The 21,494-nt window shown below is 34.3% G+C and overlaps 3 protein-coding genes and 2 non-coding genes across 5 annotated transcripts; all 5 read right to left on the bottom strand.

Moving 5' to 3' along the window:
- Positions 1 to 551: 551 nt before the first annotated feature.
- On the bottom strand, positions 552 to 3,238 carry LOC105792424 (ran-binding protein 1 homolog a). Its single transcript, XM_012621002.2, has 4 exons — positions 2,928 to 3,238; positions 2,671 to 2,822; positions 2,454 to 2,579; positions 552 to 1,156 (listed from the first exon to the last, which is right to left on the bottom strand). The coding sequence occupies exons 1-4, from the start codon at positions 3,224 to 3,226 to the stop codon at positions 918 to 920; spliced, it is 816 nt and encodes a 271-aa protein (XP_012476456.1). The 5' UTR covers positions 3,227 to 3,238; the 3' UTR covers positions 552 to 917.
- A 2,910-nt stretch (positions 3,239 to 6,148) lies between these two features.
- Positions 6,149 to 7,704, bottom strand: LOC105792423 (mitogen-activated protein kinase kinase kinase 18). The gene has a single exon (XM_012621001.2). The coding sequence runs from the start codon at positions 7,640 to 7,642 to the stop codon at positions 6,155 to 6,157; it is 1,488 nt and encodes a 495-aa protein (XP_012476455.1). The 5' UTR covers positions 7,643 to 7,704; the 3' UTR covers positions 6,149 to 6,154.
- Positions 7,705 to 12,905: 5,201 nt separating this feature from the next.
- Positions 12,906 to 15,179, bottom strand: LOC105792421 (probable protein phosphatase 2C 25). The gene is made up of 4 exons (XM_012621000.2): positions 14,459 to 15,179; positions 13,759 to 14,100; positions 13,464 to 13,643; positions 12,906 to 13,355 (listed from the first exon to the last, which is right to left on the bottom strand). Exons 1-4 carry the CDS (start codon positions 14,918 to 14,920, stop codon positions 13,194 to 13,196), a joined length of 1,146 nt encoding a protein of 381 aa, XP_012476454.1. The 5' UTR covers positions 14,921 to 15,179; the 3' UTR covers positions 12,906 to 13,193.
- Positions 15,180 to 19,339: 4,160 nt separating this feature from the next.
- On the bottom strand, positions 19,340 to 19,483 carry LOC128032329 (small nucleolar RNA snoR136). The gene has a single exon (XR_008188456.1). It is a non-coding gene; the product is annotated as a small nucleolar RNA snoR136 (small nucleolar RNA).
- A 52-nt stretch (positions 19,484 to 19,535) lies between these two features.
- LOC128032101 (small nucleolar RNA SNORD25) lies at positions 19,536 to 19,622 on the bottom strand. The gene has a single exon (XR_008188231.1). It is a non-coding gene; the product is annotated as a small nucleolar RNA SNORD25 (small nucleolar RNA).
- Between the last annotated feature and the right edge of the window lie 1,872 nt (positions 19,623 to 21,494).

Below are 21,494 nucleotides of genomic sequence, written 5' to 3'. Positions count from 1 at the left end.
TGGATATTGTATAAAACTTATTTTATTATTAATTTTGTTATTATTTTAAAGGTATTTGTTAATTTTGTTGTTATTTTAGAGGCATTTACTTGTTAAATTACATTTATCTTATTGTTATTTAAGTCTACAAATTTTTTAAAATTTATTTTTAATTTGTTAAAAAATATATAAAAATAATATAAAAATTAATATGAGCAAGCCGGGTAAAACCCAAGTTTTATCATTTTTATTTAGGAAGCTTAAGCAAAATTTTAAGCCTATTTTTCAGGCCAAACCAAACCCTAAATTTTTAATTGAACCCAGCCCATAAACACCTCTACTCGAGAAATCTATTGCCACCCCGTCAATATGTAAAATATTTATGCCTTACTACTTACTACCACCCAGTAGACATGATATAGAGCCAGAAGGATCACACTCAGCTTAAAAGATCCCATCGTATACGGGTCACCTAAACTAGCATCCGCCTTTTAGCCAATTCTTTCTGGGTCAGGCAATCCAAATTTCTTGCCCACAAACAAGGTTACGAATTTCATATAAAGAAATCTAAATTTAAAAAATAAAGAAAAACTTGTCTATCAATAATAAGCAATTTAGACAATTTGGAGATAATAATAATACTGGGAAAAACCCGGTTGAATGCAACCCTCCCTCACAATACTCAAAACCGCGAAAAAACTCTCAACAACATGCATTGTATGTAAACATGACTCGGTGTTCGAACAAACCTCAACACTCACAAACACTCACACCTAATGACACGCAAAGGAACTCAAACCATTCCAGCTTATAAACATACTGACCCATCTAGTTTCCTCTGCAGGAGATGAATATGCAAGACATGGGAGGTGACTAATCTCACCATATATCCCAAAAAGCATATGGCACAGAAAACAAACACAACCCAACCCCTTTTTTTAAGTTGATGCTGGCTCCCCATCTTTCTTCTCACTATCATCTACTTTTTTTGTATCCTCCTTTGTTTCCGTTTCTTCCTTTGCTTTAACATCCTCCTCTTCCACTTTATCCTTGGCTTCCTTTTCCTCAACACTCAACTTCTCAAGTAGACCAGCTGCAGCAGATGCCTCTTTATTTTCCTCTGTTGATTTTTGTGATTCAGCAACTTCTCGGAACGTTTCCATGAAGCTTTTGCAATCTAAATTTAAGAATGAAAACAAAAACACTCAGTAAGGACCAAAAGGATCTTGTTACCAAAGACGCAAGAATTGTCAACAAAGGGAAATAACAAACAAATGCAGCCAACTACAACCCAAACCAATCTCTAAGTTTAACTGTTCCTGTTACTCTCGTAGAACACATTTTTATTGTTGCTAAAAGGGAAGAAATAATAAAGCCAACTACTCTTCTCTAAACATTTATCACCACATATCAAGCTCTCAAGTGTGGCTATTATATCCAGATCTCAAATCATGCATGTAACCATTTCTATAACCTCTGTCTAAATGACTTAAGAATCAGCTCAAGGAAACAAATATTCATGAATAAACAAAGTATTCAGGAATAGAAATTAAAACAACAAATACTTAGAGCACATTTCTTTTACACAAGCATAAACAGTTAATTTTGAAGTTCATCAACTGGAAATCCAAGGGAACCTATCTTATTTAAATGACACCTTATAATCATTATAAAAGAATGCAATGTCGCACCATCTTATTAGTTTCCGAGTAAAGAAATATCATACACACACAAAGATACTACTAAATCCAAAAATTCCTTTTAAGGTATAATTCAAGTCAACTTCAGCCACCTCAGCAAAAGGTGAAAAACTGAAGTTCACTTAAACTTTAAGAAACAGGCCTATAACATTACTCTACATATAGGTGTAAAGTTATCTTATTATTACTGATATTTCTTACTTCTCCGCATATTATATCAACTGCACTTTTTCCACTAACCACTAAAGACGTAGAAGTGCTCATAAAGAAACAAAAGGTAAATTTCAATAAATTATTGCAGCCATTAATAAGCACAAAAAAACCATATACAATAGCTTCTTTTAAATATCATAAGTTCCTAACACAGATGCATGGCGTTATTAGATGCAGTATGCCAGTCCTTACCAGAAATTTGTAATGCAGTCTTTTTTTTTTACAGGAAATGCTTATTTTAGACCGATACAAGGTCAAGTAGAATGATCACAATTTTGATCCCAATAGCTTTGAATTAAACCATAAACCTTTGAACTGTGTTCAATCAAGCATTAACACAGTTAAGAACAAAACCAAAATTAGGTAAAATATTAGAAGTCACAATGAAACTGCTAGTAGAAAAGCTCAAAGCTCAACTCTATAACATTATCTTAATTGAATTATTAAACCCTAATGTGCAGGTCCAGATCTTAGTCTAAATAAAGAATTGAAACAACATTGATCCAATTTCAATTTAGCAGATACATGACAGAAAAGTTAATTAAAATTTTTTTTACTTACTTTCCACTGATGCAAAACGAATGCAGAAAAGTTCATCTTTCAGTTCATCATCAGCAAAGTCAGAAGCGTGCCATAGGCACGATTTGTCGTTCCCTGCGTGCTCCTGCACCGTCATCGTTGCCAACACTGCAGAATATTGTTTACTTTCATAAAATCACGAATTTATAATAAAAAAAAAACAGAATTGAGGATGAGAAAAAGAAAGAAGATAACGAACCATAATGATTGGCGCAGATCTTGAGAGTCTTAGATTGCCTCATAACAAGGCGAACTTTTCCAGTCTTTTTGTGCTTCAACAGCTTCACAGTACCAGCGCCTCTCTCTTTCCATTGATTCCCGTCTTTATCAAATCGGTACAGTTTCGACTTCCTGATAAAAATATAATATACAATTCAAACCATTCGAATTCCAAGATTATTCCAAAATAGAATAAGAAAATGAATGGGGAAAATAAAAAAGAAAAAGTATACGTACAGATCGAGTATGGCATCTTCTTCTTCCTCGCCGGTGGTAACGGCGACTTCCTCAAGCCTGACGATAGGGGCAACTTGAGCACCGGTGTCTTCATCATCGGCGGCGGGGGCGTCATCGTCTTCTCTGTGCTCGTGATCGGGCTCTTTGCTTGCCATATTTGATTTGTGGAGAGTGAGGCGTTTGGATGGTTCGGCAGGGGAAGATGTATTGGGGTTTAGGGTTTTCTTATACAATGAGGGAGGAGGCGTGAGGTTTACGCAGAGCAGAGAGTCGAGGTTTACAGTAGTAGTAACTGTCATGTGTAGGCTGGTTTTTAGTTTCTTTTGAGAAATTGGGCTTGGGTAGGTGGAGCCCTAATTTTTAAAGTGAAAATCTCAACCCTAAGGCAAATGGCCCAATATTTTAGTCTTATCAATGAAAGCCTTCTCTGGGTCTAAAGGCTTGCAAATACTGATGAATTAAAATCATTGGGTCCAATTACGTAAACAGTTCCTTTTGGTATGCACAAGCGATTTAGTAGAACACATGCATCTTAAAATGTTTTGTTTTTTTTTTAATTACAAGAAAGGACAAAAACTCTAGCACGACTCGAACTTAAATCACACTTAATTTAATTTTGATTGAAACGTTTTCGAAATTTCAATTATGTCCTTACTCTATTTTACGCTTAATTGCGCCTTTTAACCTATGGAAAATACACCTCACTAATCTTTTCATTGATTTTTTGTTGGTTTCTTTTTCATGTGTTAGGTTAGAATTATGCGAGGTGACATATATGATATTTTTTTTCTTTTAACTTTTTTGAAAATTACAATATTTTATAAGAATTGTAAAAATATTACAAAGTTATAAAATTATTAAAACTTAATAATGTTTGATAATTTTTTACATTCTAATAACCTTTTTAACAAGGAATTTAAAGAGAAAAAATGTTATAATGCCACGTGGTGCAACCTAAACATGACACATGACAAAATAACCAACAAAAAAGTCAACTATTATCGTTAATAGTTAAAGGGATTTGATTGTAATTTTCCAAGTGAATGGTGCAATAGGTGAAAAATGGTAAATTGATTTTTTGAAAAAGTTTGAGGAATTTTAAATCCTTAAAGTTAATATTATAGAGGATGAATATCAAAATTACAAATGAATTTTGTTTTCAATATGCAATTCGATATATGAACTTTGATTTGGTGTAATTATATACTCGAACTTTATTTTTGGTTCAAATGTACACATTAAACTTTAATTTTGATTCAGTTGTATACATTTAAAGAAATAAATATATCTACTTATTTTCATAATGGGTTAATATAATTGTTTGTGTGCGTAATATATAAATATAAACTAGTGCTACATAGATAATGTTGCTAGAGGTTTGTAAAAAATTAAATCAAAGTAAAATTTCATGTATAAAATTGCATAAAATAAAAACTCAAGTATAGTGTTACACAACAAATCAAAGTTCATGTGTAGTTTTGATATTTATCCATTTGATATTTGAGAAAAGCAATATAATTTTCAATATTTCCACATAGGAAAAATACACATTATATATAACATGTGTTAATAATATCTAATCAGTTGAGGGTGACAAACCAACTTTTGAGATTATATGAAACTAGGATACCAAATCAGCTCGTATATGTTACAAATCATTAATACCATCTCATCTTCTTTTTCTTTTTTTTTCATGTCATTAACACACCTTGATGATATGATAAAATTTTAGAAAAATAAATTTAGAGAATCCCAGCTAGTCTTGGTGATTAGTGTTGAATAAGGTACACAATTTTCAATTAGGATTGGGATGTGGCGGAAAATTTTAATTAATTATACAAATTTTGTATTAAAATTTCAATAAAATGATGTGTCGATGACATGAAAAGAAGAAGAAGATGAAATGGCATTAAATGATGCTGACTTGGTATCTTAGTTTTATATAATCTTTCTCTTCTCCTTACGATTTTATTTTTCTTTTAAATATGAGAAATATAATATAAATATATATTTTATCATTACAAATTTGAAAAAGGGTCACTAGGACTTAAAACGCTGATTTTTGTGTGAATATATAATAATTTTGTCATTTCAATTATGACTATTTGTTGATTTAAGTTTTATTTTTATTTTATATTATATCTGAATATTATAAATATAATTAAAGAAATTAAAAATAATATACAATATAATTGATTAAGACTTAATTTCATAACTATCGTAACTAATATGATGAATCAAATTGATTAGACTTTTGTCCACCCCAAATTGTCATCCATTAAATATAAAATATAGAACTCAACCCTAGAATAAGGTCAAATTGAATGTTTGTGGAGAACATAGAGCCATTGGAAGTAATGTACATCTCAGCGTGAATGTGGTAAACTTAGACAACCACATCCGACTATTTAAGAAGGTTCCTTAGTTCATACACTAATTTGTCACAAAATGTTACCACTTTCTTCTTCACATGGAAAACAGTTGTAGCATCTTATTTCCATTTTTCTTCATCCAAATGCGTGTAAACCAACATGCATGTAATGTGAATGTGCCCCCTTTTTTAACTTTACAACCACACTGAAGCTTCCAATACTGGACCACGCGGCCAAAGGAAAGTCACAGAGCAGCAAATTCGTGGGAAGCTTCAAAAATGGACAGCGAACCAAATCTAACATCGTACTTTACAATGGAGACAGATGAATTTGTTGGCATTTCTTGTTTGAAGTTTTCCATTACATTTGTTGACAAAAGCATGATATTCTAAGGGACCAAACATCTTAACTTCCAGAAACTGCTGCAATGACTTGGTAGCTATCCACCTGGAATTTACGGGACAATCATCACCCTCGTGTTCAATTTCCAACTACTTCTGGCTGTTTCCTCTGCTTTTTGTTAATTTCAACCATATATTATTAGAATGGTTTCCTGTGAACCAAATCTTAGCGTGTAAAATGGAAATGACATTTAAGCTGATTTTGCACTTTGATAAATAGAAACATCATCCCGCAACGCAATTTGTGTGTTCTACTCTATTATCCAGTCCGCCCATTTTTACACCCTATTAAACCAACTGTTTGCGCCACCCTTTAAATTGCTCAAAAAGTTGGTGCCATTATTCACGTTAGTGGCAAACAGCTAAATCCTTAAATTTTAACTTTATTTATTTTTTAACAATACCTTAAAAAATTTGAACTTAGTGACTTTTTTTAAATTTCCAGACTGTTTCATTAATAACCGAGTATATTCTTGTGATGACTGTGGAAATTTTGAGGCTGAGAAGAAAAGGTAAAGAATATAGTAAATAAAAAAGAGTAATTGAAAAACACCAATAAAATATATTTGAATATTCTTAAATTACAGAAAAATAGTTGTAATAATAAATTACAAAACATGTAGATTCTCAACTGTCCTTTCCCCACCGCTAACTCCATCTTTTGTGACCCATACAGACAGCTCGAACCAGTCGAGCACTCGCATCTCCACCCACCGCACCGTAACTCACCACTCGACCACTTTGACCTTTTCGATTGCTTGTAATTACTACACTGCCACTCCACTGAATGAGTGCCATCAGAGCAATCGGCAGTTTCCAAATTTGTCCCTTCAATCATTTCCTTCATTATTCTCATCAACTCTGGATATTCCGTACTTGTGCCTTCCTCACAATTCACACCTGATTCACGCGCGTAACTTCTTACCGTCACCCATCCATCCGATTCCCAAACTACCCCTTCTTCTGTAGCTAATTTACTTATCCTCTCCCTCGCCCAAGTTTCGAAATTCCCCGTATTTTCATCCTCTTCGAAATCCGAGCTGCTGAAATCGAGCACGCAACGTGGAGATGATTCTCCGATTTCACTCGGTGCTGAAGCCGATGCTACAAAGGGATGTTGTAGCAGCTGATCGCAGCTCCATCTTTGTGTTCGATCCCTTATCAAACACTTCTCAACGAAATCCTTACCGAGTTCAGATAACTCAGCCGGTAACCGAGGCAATTCGTCCGAGTTGGCGATTCGAGTCAATGACTTGAGACCCTGATCCTCCCAAGCTGGCTTTCCGGTTACCATCTCGATGACGGTGCAGCCTAGGGACCAAACATCACTCTCCGGTCCTTGATACTCACCGCGAATAACCTCCGGAGCCATCCAGAGAGGACTTCCACGTGGCGTGATCACGGTCCCACACCTGTCACCCCTGCTTTCCTTTACAATTTCAATAGCCGAGCCGAAATCCGCGAGCTTTACGGAGCTGAAATCCTGTCCAACCAAAACATTTTTCCCTTTCACATCGCAGTGTACAATGCCTTGGCCGTGCATGTACTTCAGAGCCGATAACAAGCACCGCGTGTGCCACCGCAAAATCCTCTCGTCCAAGTCAGCCAACCGTTGTTTGACGATCGCCACGTCAGAGACGGTGCCACCTTGCATGTACTCCACGTGAAGATTCCGGGAACCCGCCGCCGAGGTTTCATTCTTCGTCACATCATCGCCGAGATACTCAACAACGTAAGGAGAGGAAAGGGAACGGAGGATTCTAATTTCATTCTCCAAAGAATCCAATTGGCTGGGAACACCCGTTGCTAAATCCACAGACTTAACAGCGAAAACAGCACCGTCTGATTGGTGGATCGCCAAGCTCACAGTACCAAAGGCACCTTTGCCTAAGCACTTCCCCCTAACCCAAGAAGGTTTCTTGGAGTTGCTCTGTTTCTCCATCTCTGAACTTGAAAAAAAAAAAACTGTTTTTCTTTTTCGTGTATGTTTTTAGGTGTGTGTTTTTCGAGGACCCAAATGGGTATTTAAGGATGCGTAAGAAGGTATATATTTTAATAATTATATTTAATATTACGTGGAATTTAGAAATGGATAATACGGAAAACGGTTTAATAATTATGTCACGAGTTTTATTTTATTTTTTTATTGACGTAAAAGGGAGTGGGAAGGTGGAGGCAGGAGGGAGGGTGATTTTATACGGGAGAGGCCATGTGGAATAGATCTCAGCCGTTGATTTAGGGTATGTTACTTGCAAGGTTTGTTCTGGGCATTGATTGGTTGATGTTAGTTTGGTGTTGTGAAACATGTGGTTGACATGTCATGGTAATAGCTAAGAGGGTTCGTGGAAAGGCAAAAATTTTGGTGAGCTAAATAGAATATTTCCAAAACCACTCGTTCACTAGAACGTGTCCCAAATAGTTGCCCCCGCTCCTCTAGAATATTAGCTTTAGACATATGTTATTGAGTATCTTAAATTAAAAGGGATTTTCTTAGATTTAAAATATTTGTACTTGATTAATCACATGATATGAAATAAGATACGGAAAATAATGTTATGAATTATTTCATATCTGATGCATTGTTAATTCATATCTTGTTTTATTTTATTTCACGTGATTAAATTGCCGACGTTATTTTGGCAAAAGAAAATTGCCAACATTGTTAATACAGAAAATTTTATAATGTAGAATAGAAGAGTGTTGCCCTCGTTGGATTCACCTCTAGACATGAATTTTTTTTAAATTTATGAAAATTTTAAACTTTTTTATAATCTTACCTTTATGTATTTTTTATAAAGAACATATAAAATGTTTGTCAGATTAATGTTGATAAATTATTAAAAAAACAATTTGATTAAAATTTAAAAATAGGTAACCAAAGTAATAAAAAGTAATTGAAACCAAAGCGATAAAAAAATTTAAAAGCCAAAATGAAAATTGTCTGAAAAAAAAGTATAGTTTAGTAAGCACAAAGCTGACGATCTCCCATGATCACCTTACTCCCAAAATGATTAAAGGGGATGGATGAAGCAACACGTGGTTGTGATGTAGGGGATTAAAAAATAGTGAAGAGGTGCCAAGTTGGTTGCCTAGAGGCAAAGTCCACTAGATTAAGATGGAGTCAAACAAAAGGACAAGAGGGTTGAGTTCGGTTTGGAGACTGGTGTTTCAATCCGGGGCGTAACCATTATTAGCATACCTGGCGGGAAATGGTAGGTCCACGTCGCAAACACCAAAGAACTTAAGGCTGTGTTTTGGCAAGACAGATCCGATCCCATCTACAGCTGTCTAAATCTCTCACCCCACGTTGCTTGTGTGTTGTGTTTGTCTGGCCTTGGCAGTGAAGAGTTTTTGAGTTTGAAAATTTGTTGACGTGCACCACCATCCTCCCTTTGAATCACAATTAATTATAAAAATAAATTAAAAAAAATGATTGTAATGACAACTTTATGTATGGAGGCAACATCCAATCGAATCTTGTGAAAGATACGTATTTTGGTGGACACCCTTCCATGTACTCAAAGAGTACCGATGTTTGACACTCCCTAACTTCCTTAAATTACAAATTGCAGCATTTTAATAAGAGGGGGTCCCTGAAGTCGATGAGAGCTTTTTGGACCGTAGCTACTTGGTTTTATTTCTTGGATTGATCACGTTTCAAGTTGGATTAGGATAAGATTTTATGATTTCCCATTAAATTTCAAGTATTTGTAACAAAAACTGAAGGCTAATCATGGTTAGACACATAGTCTCTTAGGACTAAATACAGGGGTATAGCCCCGTTCACACCCTGCTTGAATGGTACAGTTATAACTTCTGTCCCTTCCAAATGTTGATATTGTTTTGCTCACTTTTCCACGTTAGTGGAAGGCCATGCATGTATTGATTTATATTTGAAAGACTATTACAAATCATGGATAAGTAGATGCCCGAATGCAATGCTTTTGCTTATTAAAATACAAAGGGAGCAGCAAAGCAATATTCCCACTATAATCACCTTAACAAGGTCTTGGAATTGGATAAGCTACAACAATTTCCTTACTACAAGGGAAAGATGGGAAAAAGAAACGAAACATATTGTTGTCCACTAAATCTTGAATGGGCTAAAACGAAGGAATGGAAGCAAATTGTGTTTAATTCTTTTATGGGAAAAGCGAAAGGAGAGAACATTTCCACTTGGCTCGCAGAGAAAGACGGCCTTTGTGGTTGAAATATTTGGGGGAATTTGCCAAGTGTGGGTGCTGTCGTGTTTGTATTTGAAAGTTCCATCTTTAATCTTAAATGCCAATTAATGAAGGGAAAGCAATTGTCAAAATGAATATACATAGTTGTCGTCAGGTAAAAAGGGTATTGTTCACTGAACCCATATCCATGTAGATTCATCTCGCAAATCTTCGTAAGCTATGACGTTTTATATTGTTCTATTGCTTATTTGTGGGCACGCGCCTGCTACTTGTCCCACACCACAATCAACTGGGTGGTCATTGTTGTCAACCACCGTTATTATGAGCTGACCAACGACTCGATAACTTCATTTCACATGTGTTGGGGTCAACGGTCGTGGCAATCTCATTATGCTGTTGAACTTGATTAAGAACCTTCCATTTTATTCAACATGGATATCGATTGCACTTTGTTAAAACCAAACCATGTTCTAGAGTTTTCATGTTAAAGGGCTTTCCTATAACTATACTAAGTTTTACAATCTCTCACCATTCTCTGATATTACCATGATGGTAAGCACACACATCACAATTTTAGGCCTGAAATAAATCATTATAAAGACAAAATAATTTTTGTATTTTAATTTTGAGACATTAAATCAAATATTGATACTAGTTTCTAATGTTAGATGTGTTGCATGTGATTTTACGTGTTTAATATTTAATTAATTTTTAATCGATAGATTTTCATTATTTTAATTTCTCAAATGTGAGAAAATATAAAATATATTACCTTCAACTTAAACATATAAAATGTCACATGCGTAATTATTTAATAATTTATTTTAATTTGTAAATTGATTTATTTGGGTTTTACTAATAATAGTAAATTTATTATTTTAAGGGTAAACTAAAAATAGTCACTTTTGTTTGTACGAGTTACATTTTAGTCACTTATGTTTGAAATGTTATGTTTTAGTCACTTATGTTATCACGTTGTAACATTTTAGTCATTGAGCCGTTAGTTTACATTAGCAGTGTAACGATGAATCGATTTGGCAGTTAAATCATCATTTCAAACAAAATTCTAGGTTAATTTATACAATTGGTCCCCATATTTTTTCGTTTGGAGCAATTTAATTTTTTCTTTTATTTTTTTTTAACTTTCTTTCTTTTTCATTCTCTTATGTTTCTCCCTTTGTTTTCCTCCCTTCTCCATTTCTTTCAACATAGTTATTTTATGTTTTATTTTTTGAACAATTTAATTTTTTCGAGTGAGGCGAGCTTGTGGACTAGTTACAAATGGAAAGCATAGAAAAGCTATGTTAAAAGAAATGAAGAAGGGAGGAAAATAGAGGGAGAAGCATAAGAGAATGGAAAAAAAAAGTTAGAAGAACATAAAAGAAAAAATTTAAATTGTTAAAAATGAAAAAATATAGGGACCAATTGTAGAATTTAACCTAAAAATTTCATTTGAAATGATGATTTAACGTGCCACATCAACTTACCGTTACACCATTGTCGACAATTAACTACTCAGTGACTAAAATGTTACAACACGTTAACGTAAGTGACTAAAACGTAACATTTCAAACATAAGTGACTAAAATGTAACCTAAGATAAACAAAAGTGACTATTTTGATAGTTTACCCTTATTTTAAATAATGCATTTTTAACGGTGGGACTGTTTTGATTCACATTTTTTATTCTATGGAAAATGTTTTCATTATTATTTTTATTGTGTTTGGTTGAGGAAAATAAGTTTGGTCAATATAAAATGTTGAGTTGGTCAATAAAAAAGGGTAGCATTTTTATGTAAAACAACTTAAGCGTTAAAAGTTAGTAAGTCATTTTATAACTTTTCTCGTTTTCTCTACAAGTGTTTCTCTCTTTCAATATTTCTTTACAACTATTAACATTCTCATCATATACAATTAATTCTTTCTATAATAGCCTCATTTATCTATCAAAATTTTACCTGTTATAGAGAGGTGATTGTTATACGCCTATAAACAACATTTGAGCTTACTAAAGATAATGGAGGATTAAACCTGAAATTCATGTTTACCATACATATACTATGTACCTCTTCCTAAAGATACTGTGATGGTTCAACATCGCCATAAACAAGCAATCAATAGCTCAAATGTTGAACACTTACGAAGGCATTCCGACACGAGTTTGCGAAATGTTGAGACTTCCATGGGGCTGAAGAAAAAGGATCGATGGACCATGTCATCCATTGGGGACAATGGTTCCCTCTACTTCGCCGTACTCCCAATGTTTACATGTGACTCTTGTAATAATAATAATAATAATAATAATAATTGAAGATGAAATCACAAGCATGAACAAGGACAAGAAGTAGAGTCCCGGCTTAGGAAGTAGGGTCTTGCCTTAATGGTAGCAAGCTTGACCATCAACCTTCATATAAGCTTGAAATTTTGATATGCCTCTTAAAAAGCAGTAATTCTCTAGCCAGGCGGCTATCGGACTTGAATAGGTTTAGCCAAGCCCCGAGTGTTCTCAATGCATACAGCATGGTTATTTTTTGACACCATTATAGCTAAAAATACAACATAATTACAACAAAACTTGGTCCTAATTGGTTCTTATTTGACCACTTCCAAAAAAGAAATGTCCTTGTTTAGCCTCTTTCAAAGGTTTAGAACCAAAATCTGAAACTCTTTGACAAAGAACTGAATATCCAATTTCAATATGCATAGTATCCCCACAGCATGCATGAACAAAATACAAGGCTTATCAGGGAATGCATATAGAACAGAGTGCATGATTCATAAATGCTTGAATCTCTTTGAAACCCTCAAATTTCCCATAAATCTGGTTTATGCAGAATCAACTAATGAACTAGTTCTTATTCATTGAAAAGAATGATCCGAAAATGGCTTCTATAAAAAGAAAATATCCTGATTTACAGCTCTTAAGGTTAAAGAATGAATGTCTTTGAAACCCTCAAATTTCCCATAAATCTGGTTTATGCAGAATCAACTAATGAACTAGTTCTTATTCATTGAAAAGAATGATCCGAAAATGGCTTCCATAAAAAGAAAATATCCTGATTTACAGCTCTTAAGGTTAAAGAATGAATGTCAAATATATAAACAAGTTTACAACTGAGTCTTTGGTTCAGCCGTGGGTATAAAATTCCCCACAAAAAATGGTCAATAAATACTAAATCCTGCTGCCTACCAAAATAAATACTAATTTCCACCAAGTAGCTCTCTAAATGGTTTATTGTATAAGGATTCTATCTTCCCCTATGAGTTAATTGGCTGCCTACTTTTTTTTTTCTTTTATAAATTAGGGAATTAAAGATAGCACCCCAGTTGAACCAGCATCACGCTAACATCGTCCGACGAGCCTCGTGAAACTGAAAGCTCAACAAGCTTTTTACAGGCACCCAATGGATTCACTTTATTGATGCCTAGACATGATGGACGAGCAATGTCAACTGCTTCTTGGTTAGAAACCTGGACAACAAACAAACTAGGAGATTAATATGCAAAATCATATGCTGTAAAGATAGTAAAGATATGAAATAATTTGAAAGAAAATAAAATAAATCTTCAATACCATACCTTATCCCATAAGCCATCTGAAGCTAATATCAAGAACTCGCATTCAGGTTTGATGCCAATTATCTTTGTCTCCGGCTCGGATATTACCCACTGTTTAAGGTGCTGATCTCCAATCCCTCTGGAGACAGCAAGAGAACCCTGAATTCTCCAAACACCACGGCATAAGTCCACATAGCCACCCTGCAGAAAACAAATTTCACACAACACATCAGATCAAGTTTGTTCTGAGATGCACACATGAATTACCGATTGTGAACAAATGCAAAGGTCGTTGATTTATTGAGAAACTGCTTACCGAAGTCTCGATTCTGCTCTTTTCATCCTCCCTTGAAGGTCGGTGATCAGAGGTAAGAGGTTCAGCGACACCGCCTCTGCTCATAACAGCACGACAATCACCCGCGTTGGATACAATAAGGTTCCCATTCTGGATCAAAGCTGTCACACAACATGTGCCGCCAGAGACGTCTTCCTTAAGAAACTCAGCATCTGTTTTCAAATAACCATCTTTAACAGCTTCCTTTACGCCACTCCTGTCTCCTCTTCTAACTACTTCATCTACGATGTTCTTCTCCAACTTTTGTGCTGCAAACTCTGCAGCTTTAGCACCTCCATGTCCATCAAAAACACCAAAAAAAGCCTGCAATCATCACAATAAACCATGAGCCTCACCAACATAAAATTCATGATTCCATGCCAAATCATTGCTTGATCCAAAATCAATTAAACTATCTATCTCCACTACCTGTTCAGTTCAATAACATCTAATTCTAATGGAACCTAGAAGAATTAACAAACATGACAAATCTTTTCCTTCTTCCTCTTAAAAAACTATCCCCCCCCCCGGGTCAAAAGATTCCATTTTTCCCACTAATTCTAGTCAAAGACTAAGTTTTCTGCAGAATTTCGGAGTTCTACAAAAGCATACTTTTGCTCTTTCTAAAATCCTATATTAACGTGCTATCAAACAAAATCATAAGGGAAGAAAAAATAATTACCTGCTTTGAATCTCCTTGGAGTTCAACAGAAGCTGAAAACCTATCTTCCATAGCTTCTCTCCTGCCTCTTTTACAATAAACAGAATAACCATCTCCTTCTCTCTCTACCTCTCTCGCCACTTCACAGGGAGTAGCCGGAACCCCAAAACACAAAGCCGTCGTGGACACCGGTATATCCAGCCTGGATGGCCTCTTCCTCTTCAATATCGTCGAACCCGAAACCGAAGAAGACGATGGCGTTGACAAAAGAGACCCAGACGTGGGCCTTTGTAGCCGAAGCCGAAAAGGCGAAGACGGCGAGGAAGGAGACGGAGAAGCAGGAGAAGAAGAGGAGGGCTTGAGGTGAGTCAACGACAAGTTCAACGCTTCCGGCGACTGAGAGATGATCGAAGTTTTGCTACAGAAAAGAGACGACGACGGAGAAAACACAGGGGAGTTACATACAGCGACCGAACACGACATCGCGTTCTCTTTCTTCTTTCCTTTATTTTTCTGTTGAGATTTTCGCTTGATTTTTTGTTCTTCGCTTGTTTTTTTCTTTTTATCAACGTTCGAATTAGGGTTTGCTTTGTTTTCTTCCCAGGTGTGAGAGAGAGAGAGGAGAATATATATAAATAAAGGGGGAAGAGAAGCTGGTCTTTGCTTTGCGTGTTAATGGCGGAGTGGTTATAGTTTAGAGATGTTGAACACAGACTTTTAACTTTTGGGGCACTCCTTGTGTGGTGGAATATCAAAGTTAACCCTCATCTTCATCTTGTACGCAAAATTGGTATTTTTTTTTTGTTAATTTTGTGAAATTAGAATTAAAAAAAAAGGAGTTTTTTCTTATGTGATTTTTTTTCAACGCCTTTAATATTTGATACGTCATTATGGAATCTAAAAGCAAAATTTTTAGTGAAAGTAAATTGAAGAGATTAGTGTAATTAAACCATTTAGATGTAAGAATGAGAAAATAGAATGCAATAATAATGACATTAACGAAATTCATTAAAAAAGGAATTAACATACTTGAATTATTGATTGGGATACTAATAAATATGAAAATAAATTCAAAGGTTTGAAATCTCGAATCATTCTCATTTATTAACATAACATTAACTGAGGTAGCTTGCATCGAAAGGAAGAGAAAGTAGGGGTTGTAGGCAAAAGAGGAAAAGGAGTGGAGCATATAGAACCGAGTAGCCGACGGAAAGAGTGCCCTATGAATGAAGTTAATGGAAAAAGGTCAAACACGTAAATAGCTGTAACCATACGTGCATCAACATTATTAGAGCACAGCTACAAGTTTATGTTTGACTCTTTTGTCGCCCACTTAATCAAAAAGTAGCTGATAAGATTGGAATTAAAAGGTAGGTCCCCGCCCCCTCAGTGACCGTTTTGTTTTGCTTTGGAGCCATCTATCTAAGGTTACCGTTGCATTGACAGTCCACTAACGACCGTTGCTTCTCCTACTGCTAACTGCTCACCTCATCTTTCTACAACTAATATCATATGTGGTGTAATTAAATTAATATTTTAATATTTAAAACAGTGACAAATTCAGGGAAGCTCGCAGGGCCGGCCCTTAAAATTAAAACTTTTTCCTTAGGACCCTATAATGGTAAAATTATACTTTACCTCCTTAAAAAATTTTTAATTTAATTTTTTAAAAATTATAAATATATAAACTATTAAAATAATAAAATTATATTTTTACTATTATAAAAAAGTATAATTTAATTTCGGCCCTTAAGGCTTTGCTACTATTTTGCAAACCAATTCTTTTATAATTTATATTTTATTAATACTTTCTCTTTTTCTATCATTTTTTCCCTTCTTCATTACTCTTTTCGCGACAAGATTGTCCACGGATTACGAAGTCTCTTGTTCAACCGCATCACTTGTGGTGGATGTTTGAATAGTGGAAGAGCAGGTGTATCAAGTAATATAATGCTTGCCATAAAAGCTGCAAGTTTGCTGGACTCTGGTCTCCATTGAAATGCTACAACCTAGCTTCCCATTGTTTTGAGCAAATCATATGAATGTGCTGCATTCCTCTCTCATGCTGATTCCCAAATCCCATCATGCGTTCAAGCCCTCAAACATCGCCCAAGCCTCACGTTGCAGCTCTCCTCATCCTCGCCAGCAACTGCCATGCCATGCCCCCATCCCTAACTCACCCATCAGATCTAACATTGCATCGCTTTATTCCATCTACAATGCCGTAACATTCTCGATGGAGTTTGCAAATTAGTAGGAATCCAATCCTCTAGTGGAAGAGAAAAGAATTTTACCTCACCATTAAGCGGTCAACTCGATTTCACAAAACAACCGTCGCGGATTGTAGAGCTTACATTCCGCAACATCCGACATTCTTCCCCATTTGTTAATAGCTGCAACAACCAGAGGAATTGCTTTACAAGTTGAGGACTATGTCCATGGCTCTTCCAATTTAACTCCCAATTGGCACTGGTTAGATTTTCATCAGTTTGGCTACCCACAAGGCCACAACCATCCATTCCCCCGCCTCCTGCCCTCCTCCCATCCTGGTAAAATCCCAACAATTCACAATCAAACATTGCGAACATGCCCCAATTCCAATTAAAATATTTTTTTATTCTCTTTTTTTTTTCATTTTAACTGTTTATAAACAAATACAAAAAACTAATATTGTATCTTAATTAGTTATTGTACTAATTTAATTATAAAAATAAAATATATAAAGTAGTGTTGAGGAGGATCGACTCCTTCAATAAAAGTCTTCAAAGTATTGTTCGTCAAGCAATCAGTAATGCCCTTAACAACGAAGGTCATGTCCCTTGTTTAAGTTTTGCCCCTGGCTTTCGTAAAAAGCTGTTGTATGATTCACGGAGAGAGGATGCCTTGGGGGAGATACGACCTACAAGAGCTCAAGGGAGAAGCATTAGTATTATGCACAATAATAAATATGGAGGATGCATGCGTGGGGATTCAAACCACCAACCAAAATATATGTAGCCTTTACTTTGTAACCATGGTACCACTTAGAAAGCGATGTTTGTAGGTACTCAAAATAGGAGTTGCGCCTCCGTGAACCATACCCCATCCCTATCTAAACAATGGCGTGTGGTTCCCTATTGTTCGAGGGAATGATAAGTAAAGAATGATGCATACCCTCCTTGATCCCCACTTGCATTCCATACATTTTACAAACGCTACAATATAATCCCAAGGCTCCTCCATTAGCCTGCAAAGAATCAAAGCCACCTAGTCCTCCGTGTTAAGGGCCACAACTAGTCACAGGCTTTCATGACCCGTCCTTCACGAAGCCTTGTACAAAATCATATTGTGTATACTCATTCTGGTCATGGATAGGATCCGTACCGACCTGAAAAATAGGTTGCCTCAAACCGATTTTCTTACACAGATTTAACCTTATGTAGCATTTGATTTCACATGTAACCGTTGATTGATGCTTACTAAGACCTAGCTTGACCTATTTATTGTTACTGACATTGGTCACATTTTTTTTTGTATTTTTACTAAAAAAAGTTATTTTGTGATTTTGTTTTTTGTCCTAAAAAAGTTTTTTTCGACCAAAAGCTCCAATTTGTCAAAATTAGGCAACCTGGTAGAATGGTTTTAACAGAATGAACGTCAGCCTTGAAGAACATGGGAAAGAGAACATGATTTGTTTCCTTCAACACCACTATTCTCCTCTCCTGTCGAAAGTAATGCATAGAGGATATTCTGTATGTAACAATGATGAAATCTACTTCTTGATATTTTAGAAAATTTTAATTATGAAACATCAAAACATATTAGGTTTAGAAATTACCTTCTTTTTATATCTAATTCTTTTGTTTGCTCTCTACCACCATGGATATCTCAATTTATTCTTTGTAATCCACTTTTATTCATATCTTTTTTTCTTTATTCGTACAATCATACGAATTTTTATTCACAATTACAGACATTCAAATCACTATAAGCTCAATTAATAATCACAAAACAGATCACAATCACTTAAAACCAAACACGCATATTTAATTAATTAATGCAGAATAGAAATAAAGTGCAAGCAAAATCATAATTAGAGGTGGTATCTATACTTTGAGATTCACTTGTTGTATCGTGAATTAAAAATAATAAAACTACATGAACAAACCTTGCAGTATGGTATAACAACAATAACATAATACAAATTTTAATGTAATACAACTTAATGGTATGAGAAACTCCTCAAAATGATCCTAAAGAATCTATTAAGGCCTTTAAATATTTTTGTATCTAATTGAGCTCTTCCAAAACTCATCAATTAATCCCTTAACTATTCACTCCTAACATAAAATGAATATTATATAAATAATTATATTAATAATTTATAAAATTTTCATATATAAAATTAAAATTTAAAACTTTAGATTAATGAAACTTAAACTTCAAACATATATATTATAAATTTTTTCATATAATCCCTAAATCAATGAAATTTTCACCACGGCAAAGAATTATGAATTTTATCAAAAAAATAAATCAACCTTTTCTTTTTGAAACGTAGTCAAATTGTTCATAATAGGTATGAATTTCGAATTTTGAACTTATTTTATTTAAATAATATTCATCTCATTTTAAAACATAATTGGTAAATTTTAATTTTTATGAAGATTTTATAAATCAAATAAATAGAAAATAACTCTTACTTTAAAAATAAGAATTTTTAAGATTATGATTACATGAAATAAAATTCAGTTCAAATTTGGAATAAGATGGAAGTTTGTATTGTTAGTCAGTGCACTGACTGTTCTTATCCAGTCTCCAATGAATCTAGGATTTGATTTTTAACCTTCATGATTCTCTTTTATTTGAGAACACAAGGCCTTCAAAATTGGTAAAACCAATCATTTTAAGAGGAAAAAGAAAAGATGTAGTTCCCCGACGTCCAAATGCCACATAAAATTTGAAGCACCGGATAGCGAGGAGAACAATTCTGTTTAGGCTTCTTTCCATCACGAAAATATTTTATTAAAATTTTCGGATTTTAAAAAGATCAATTAAAGAAGCCACAAGAATTACTTAAATAAGTACAAATGGAAACTAGAAATGGAGGGGATGATGGAAGAACTCAGTCCCTTAGATGTTCATAATAAACTGCGATCATATCCGCAATTCATTACAGGTCTGTTAATAACTCATCACCGTTCTTCCTCAAAAGAGAGTCAGATCTTTATAAAAAGAAAGAAATAAAGAAAATATAGTTGCCCAAGTGTTCCCCGAAAGAATCAAAGAGAAAATGATTAGGGAGAGAGAAGACCAAAGCAACACAATGAATGTCGCTTCAAGGGAACGAGTCATGTGGGAACGGATTCTATCCGCACTGACCAGATTGCGAAGCTTCAATCTCTATTCAATAAACACACACAGATTTGCTCATCAAAAACAATAAAGAGCTTTTGCCTTTTGTTTGAATGAGCCTGAAACCCTAAATCTTTAAAACGACAATACCCAAAGATTGAAAGGCTACAGGCAGGGGTGCGATGAGTTGGATTGAGAGAAAGAAGTTATGATGGGAATATATAACAGCAGGGTTGAAACCCTAATTGCGACACTTGGAGGGGAAATTACCAAACTGACCTCAATGGAAATGGGTTTTTTAATTATTGGGTTGGTCGCCTAGCCCAGATTCGATTGACAAGTGTAGGGAAATGGGCCATTGGCCATTGGGCCACTAATAGATTAAAGAATTGAAATAGAGTTCTTTATTAGGATGTAATAGAATCTAACCTCCAATAGTTCATCTTGAAATTTTTCATAAAAGTTAAAATAAGGAGTGAAATTTATGTTGTAACATTTTCGTTTTAATAGTTTGAAATGAAAAATTATAAGTAGCCAAAACTTGTATCACTTGATTATTAATAATGAATCTGGATTATTCAAGGATATATCTATTGAATAATTAAGTTTATTGTTAAAGATATGTCCCTATAAAAAGACATGAAACCTCCTATAAATAGGAGTGAAATTTTATTTGTATGATGCACACAAAAAAAAACGTAGAAACAAAGTTTCCTTCTATTCTCCCACCAGTTTTTGTATTCCTAGATTGTTCTATAAAAAAATTACTGAAATTGATATTCTTGTTATGCTTCGCTCAATGTTCAATGAACTGTTTTTGTCAATGTAAATTGTCAATAGTCATTGGGTTTCATTGTATCCTCGAGTTTTATTTGTCACTAAATCTTTTGCAAACCATAATGTAGGTAACCTTAAAAGAAAATGGCATTGACACACACCTTGAAGCCTTCGTTAATTTCTCATAAGTTTATTTTTATCCCCATGCACCAACAATTTTAAGGTTCTAATTTCGCAATTTATGAGAAATTAAAGAAGGTGTGTCTGTTCATCATGCATTCGAATGCCACTGCAGTCATGGTAATATGAGGATGACCATCAATAATGGGACAACATCGATGTCAGTGATCTAACTATTGATTTAGAAGAAATCTTTGTAACAATAAGAGGTCCGTCAATTTTTTGGTTGACTATTGTTGCATGAATTGAATATCATGGTTATGTTTTATTAAGATTAGTTATATTATGCAAAATGTATAAGTGTCATAGATTAATTTTTGATAAATTCGAATATTAATTTATTATATATATGATATTTTACATGCATAGTTATGATTGGTATTTAATTATATAAGCAAGAATGAAAAAGACGGATGGAATGCATGGATGAATGAAAATGCATGGTTGAAAATGATCTATTAATGGATTGAAACAATATTTTTGTTTTGAATGGCGATGGCATGATTCAAACATAAGTTGAACAAATTTCTATCCAAATGAAGCATTATGACTATTCGGAAAAACCTTCCTAAGCTAAAAGGTTGTGTTATTGAATCCAACAGTTACATTTGGGTTAAAATAATCTCTTGAAACCAAGTCATTTTAAAGAGTCACTTATTAGTGCATTATAAATAAATAATAAGTTCGGAGAATTAAAATTTAGTTCATTTCATTTGTGAGTGAAATTTTTAGTACAAAAGTATTTTTATGATATATATTTAATTTG

Source organism: Gossypium raimondii, chromosome 8 (genome assembly GCF_025698545.1).
Source record: "Gossypium raimondii isolate GPD5lz chromosome 8, ASM2569854v1, whole genome shotgun sequence".
Taxonomy (NCBI): domain Eukaryota; kingdom Viridiplantae; phylum Streptophyta; class Magnoliopsida; order Malvales; family Malvaceae; genus Gossypium; species Gossypium raimondii.
Note: the sequence above shows the minus strand (reverse complement) of the source record. Positions and strands in the feature narration are given on the sequence as shown.

Coding starts and splice junctions, on each gene's coding strand:
- LOC105792424 (XM_012621002.2), bottom strand. CDS start 3,226: ATGACAGTTACTACTACTGTAAACCTCGACTCTCTGCTCTGCGTAAAC. Junction 2,823..2,927: donor GAAGATGCCATACTCGATCT/GTACGTATACTT, acceptor TATTTTTATCAG/GAAGTCGAAACTGTACCGAT. Junction 2,580..2,670: donor GATCTGCGCCAATCATTATG/GTTCGTTATCTT, acceptor AATATTCTGCAG/TGTTGGCAACGATGACGGTG.
- LOC105792423 (XM_012621001.2), bottom strand. CDS start 7,642: ATGGAGAAACAGAGCAACTCCAAGAAACCTTCTTGGGTTAGGGGGAAG.
- LOC105792421 (XM_012621000.2), bottom strand. CDS start 14,920: ATGTCGTGTTCGGTCGCTGTATGTAACTCCCCTGTGTTTTCTCCGTCG. Junction 14,101..14,458: donor TCCAAGGAGATTCAAAGCAG/GTAATTATTTTT, acceptor TGATGATTGCAG/GCTTTTTTTGGTGTTTTTGA. Junction 13,644..13,758: donor AGAGCAGAATCGAGACTTCG/GTAAGCAGTTTC, acceptor TGTTTTCTGCAG/GGTGGCTATGTGGACTTATG.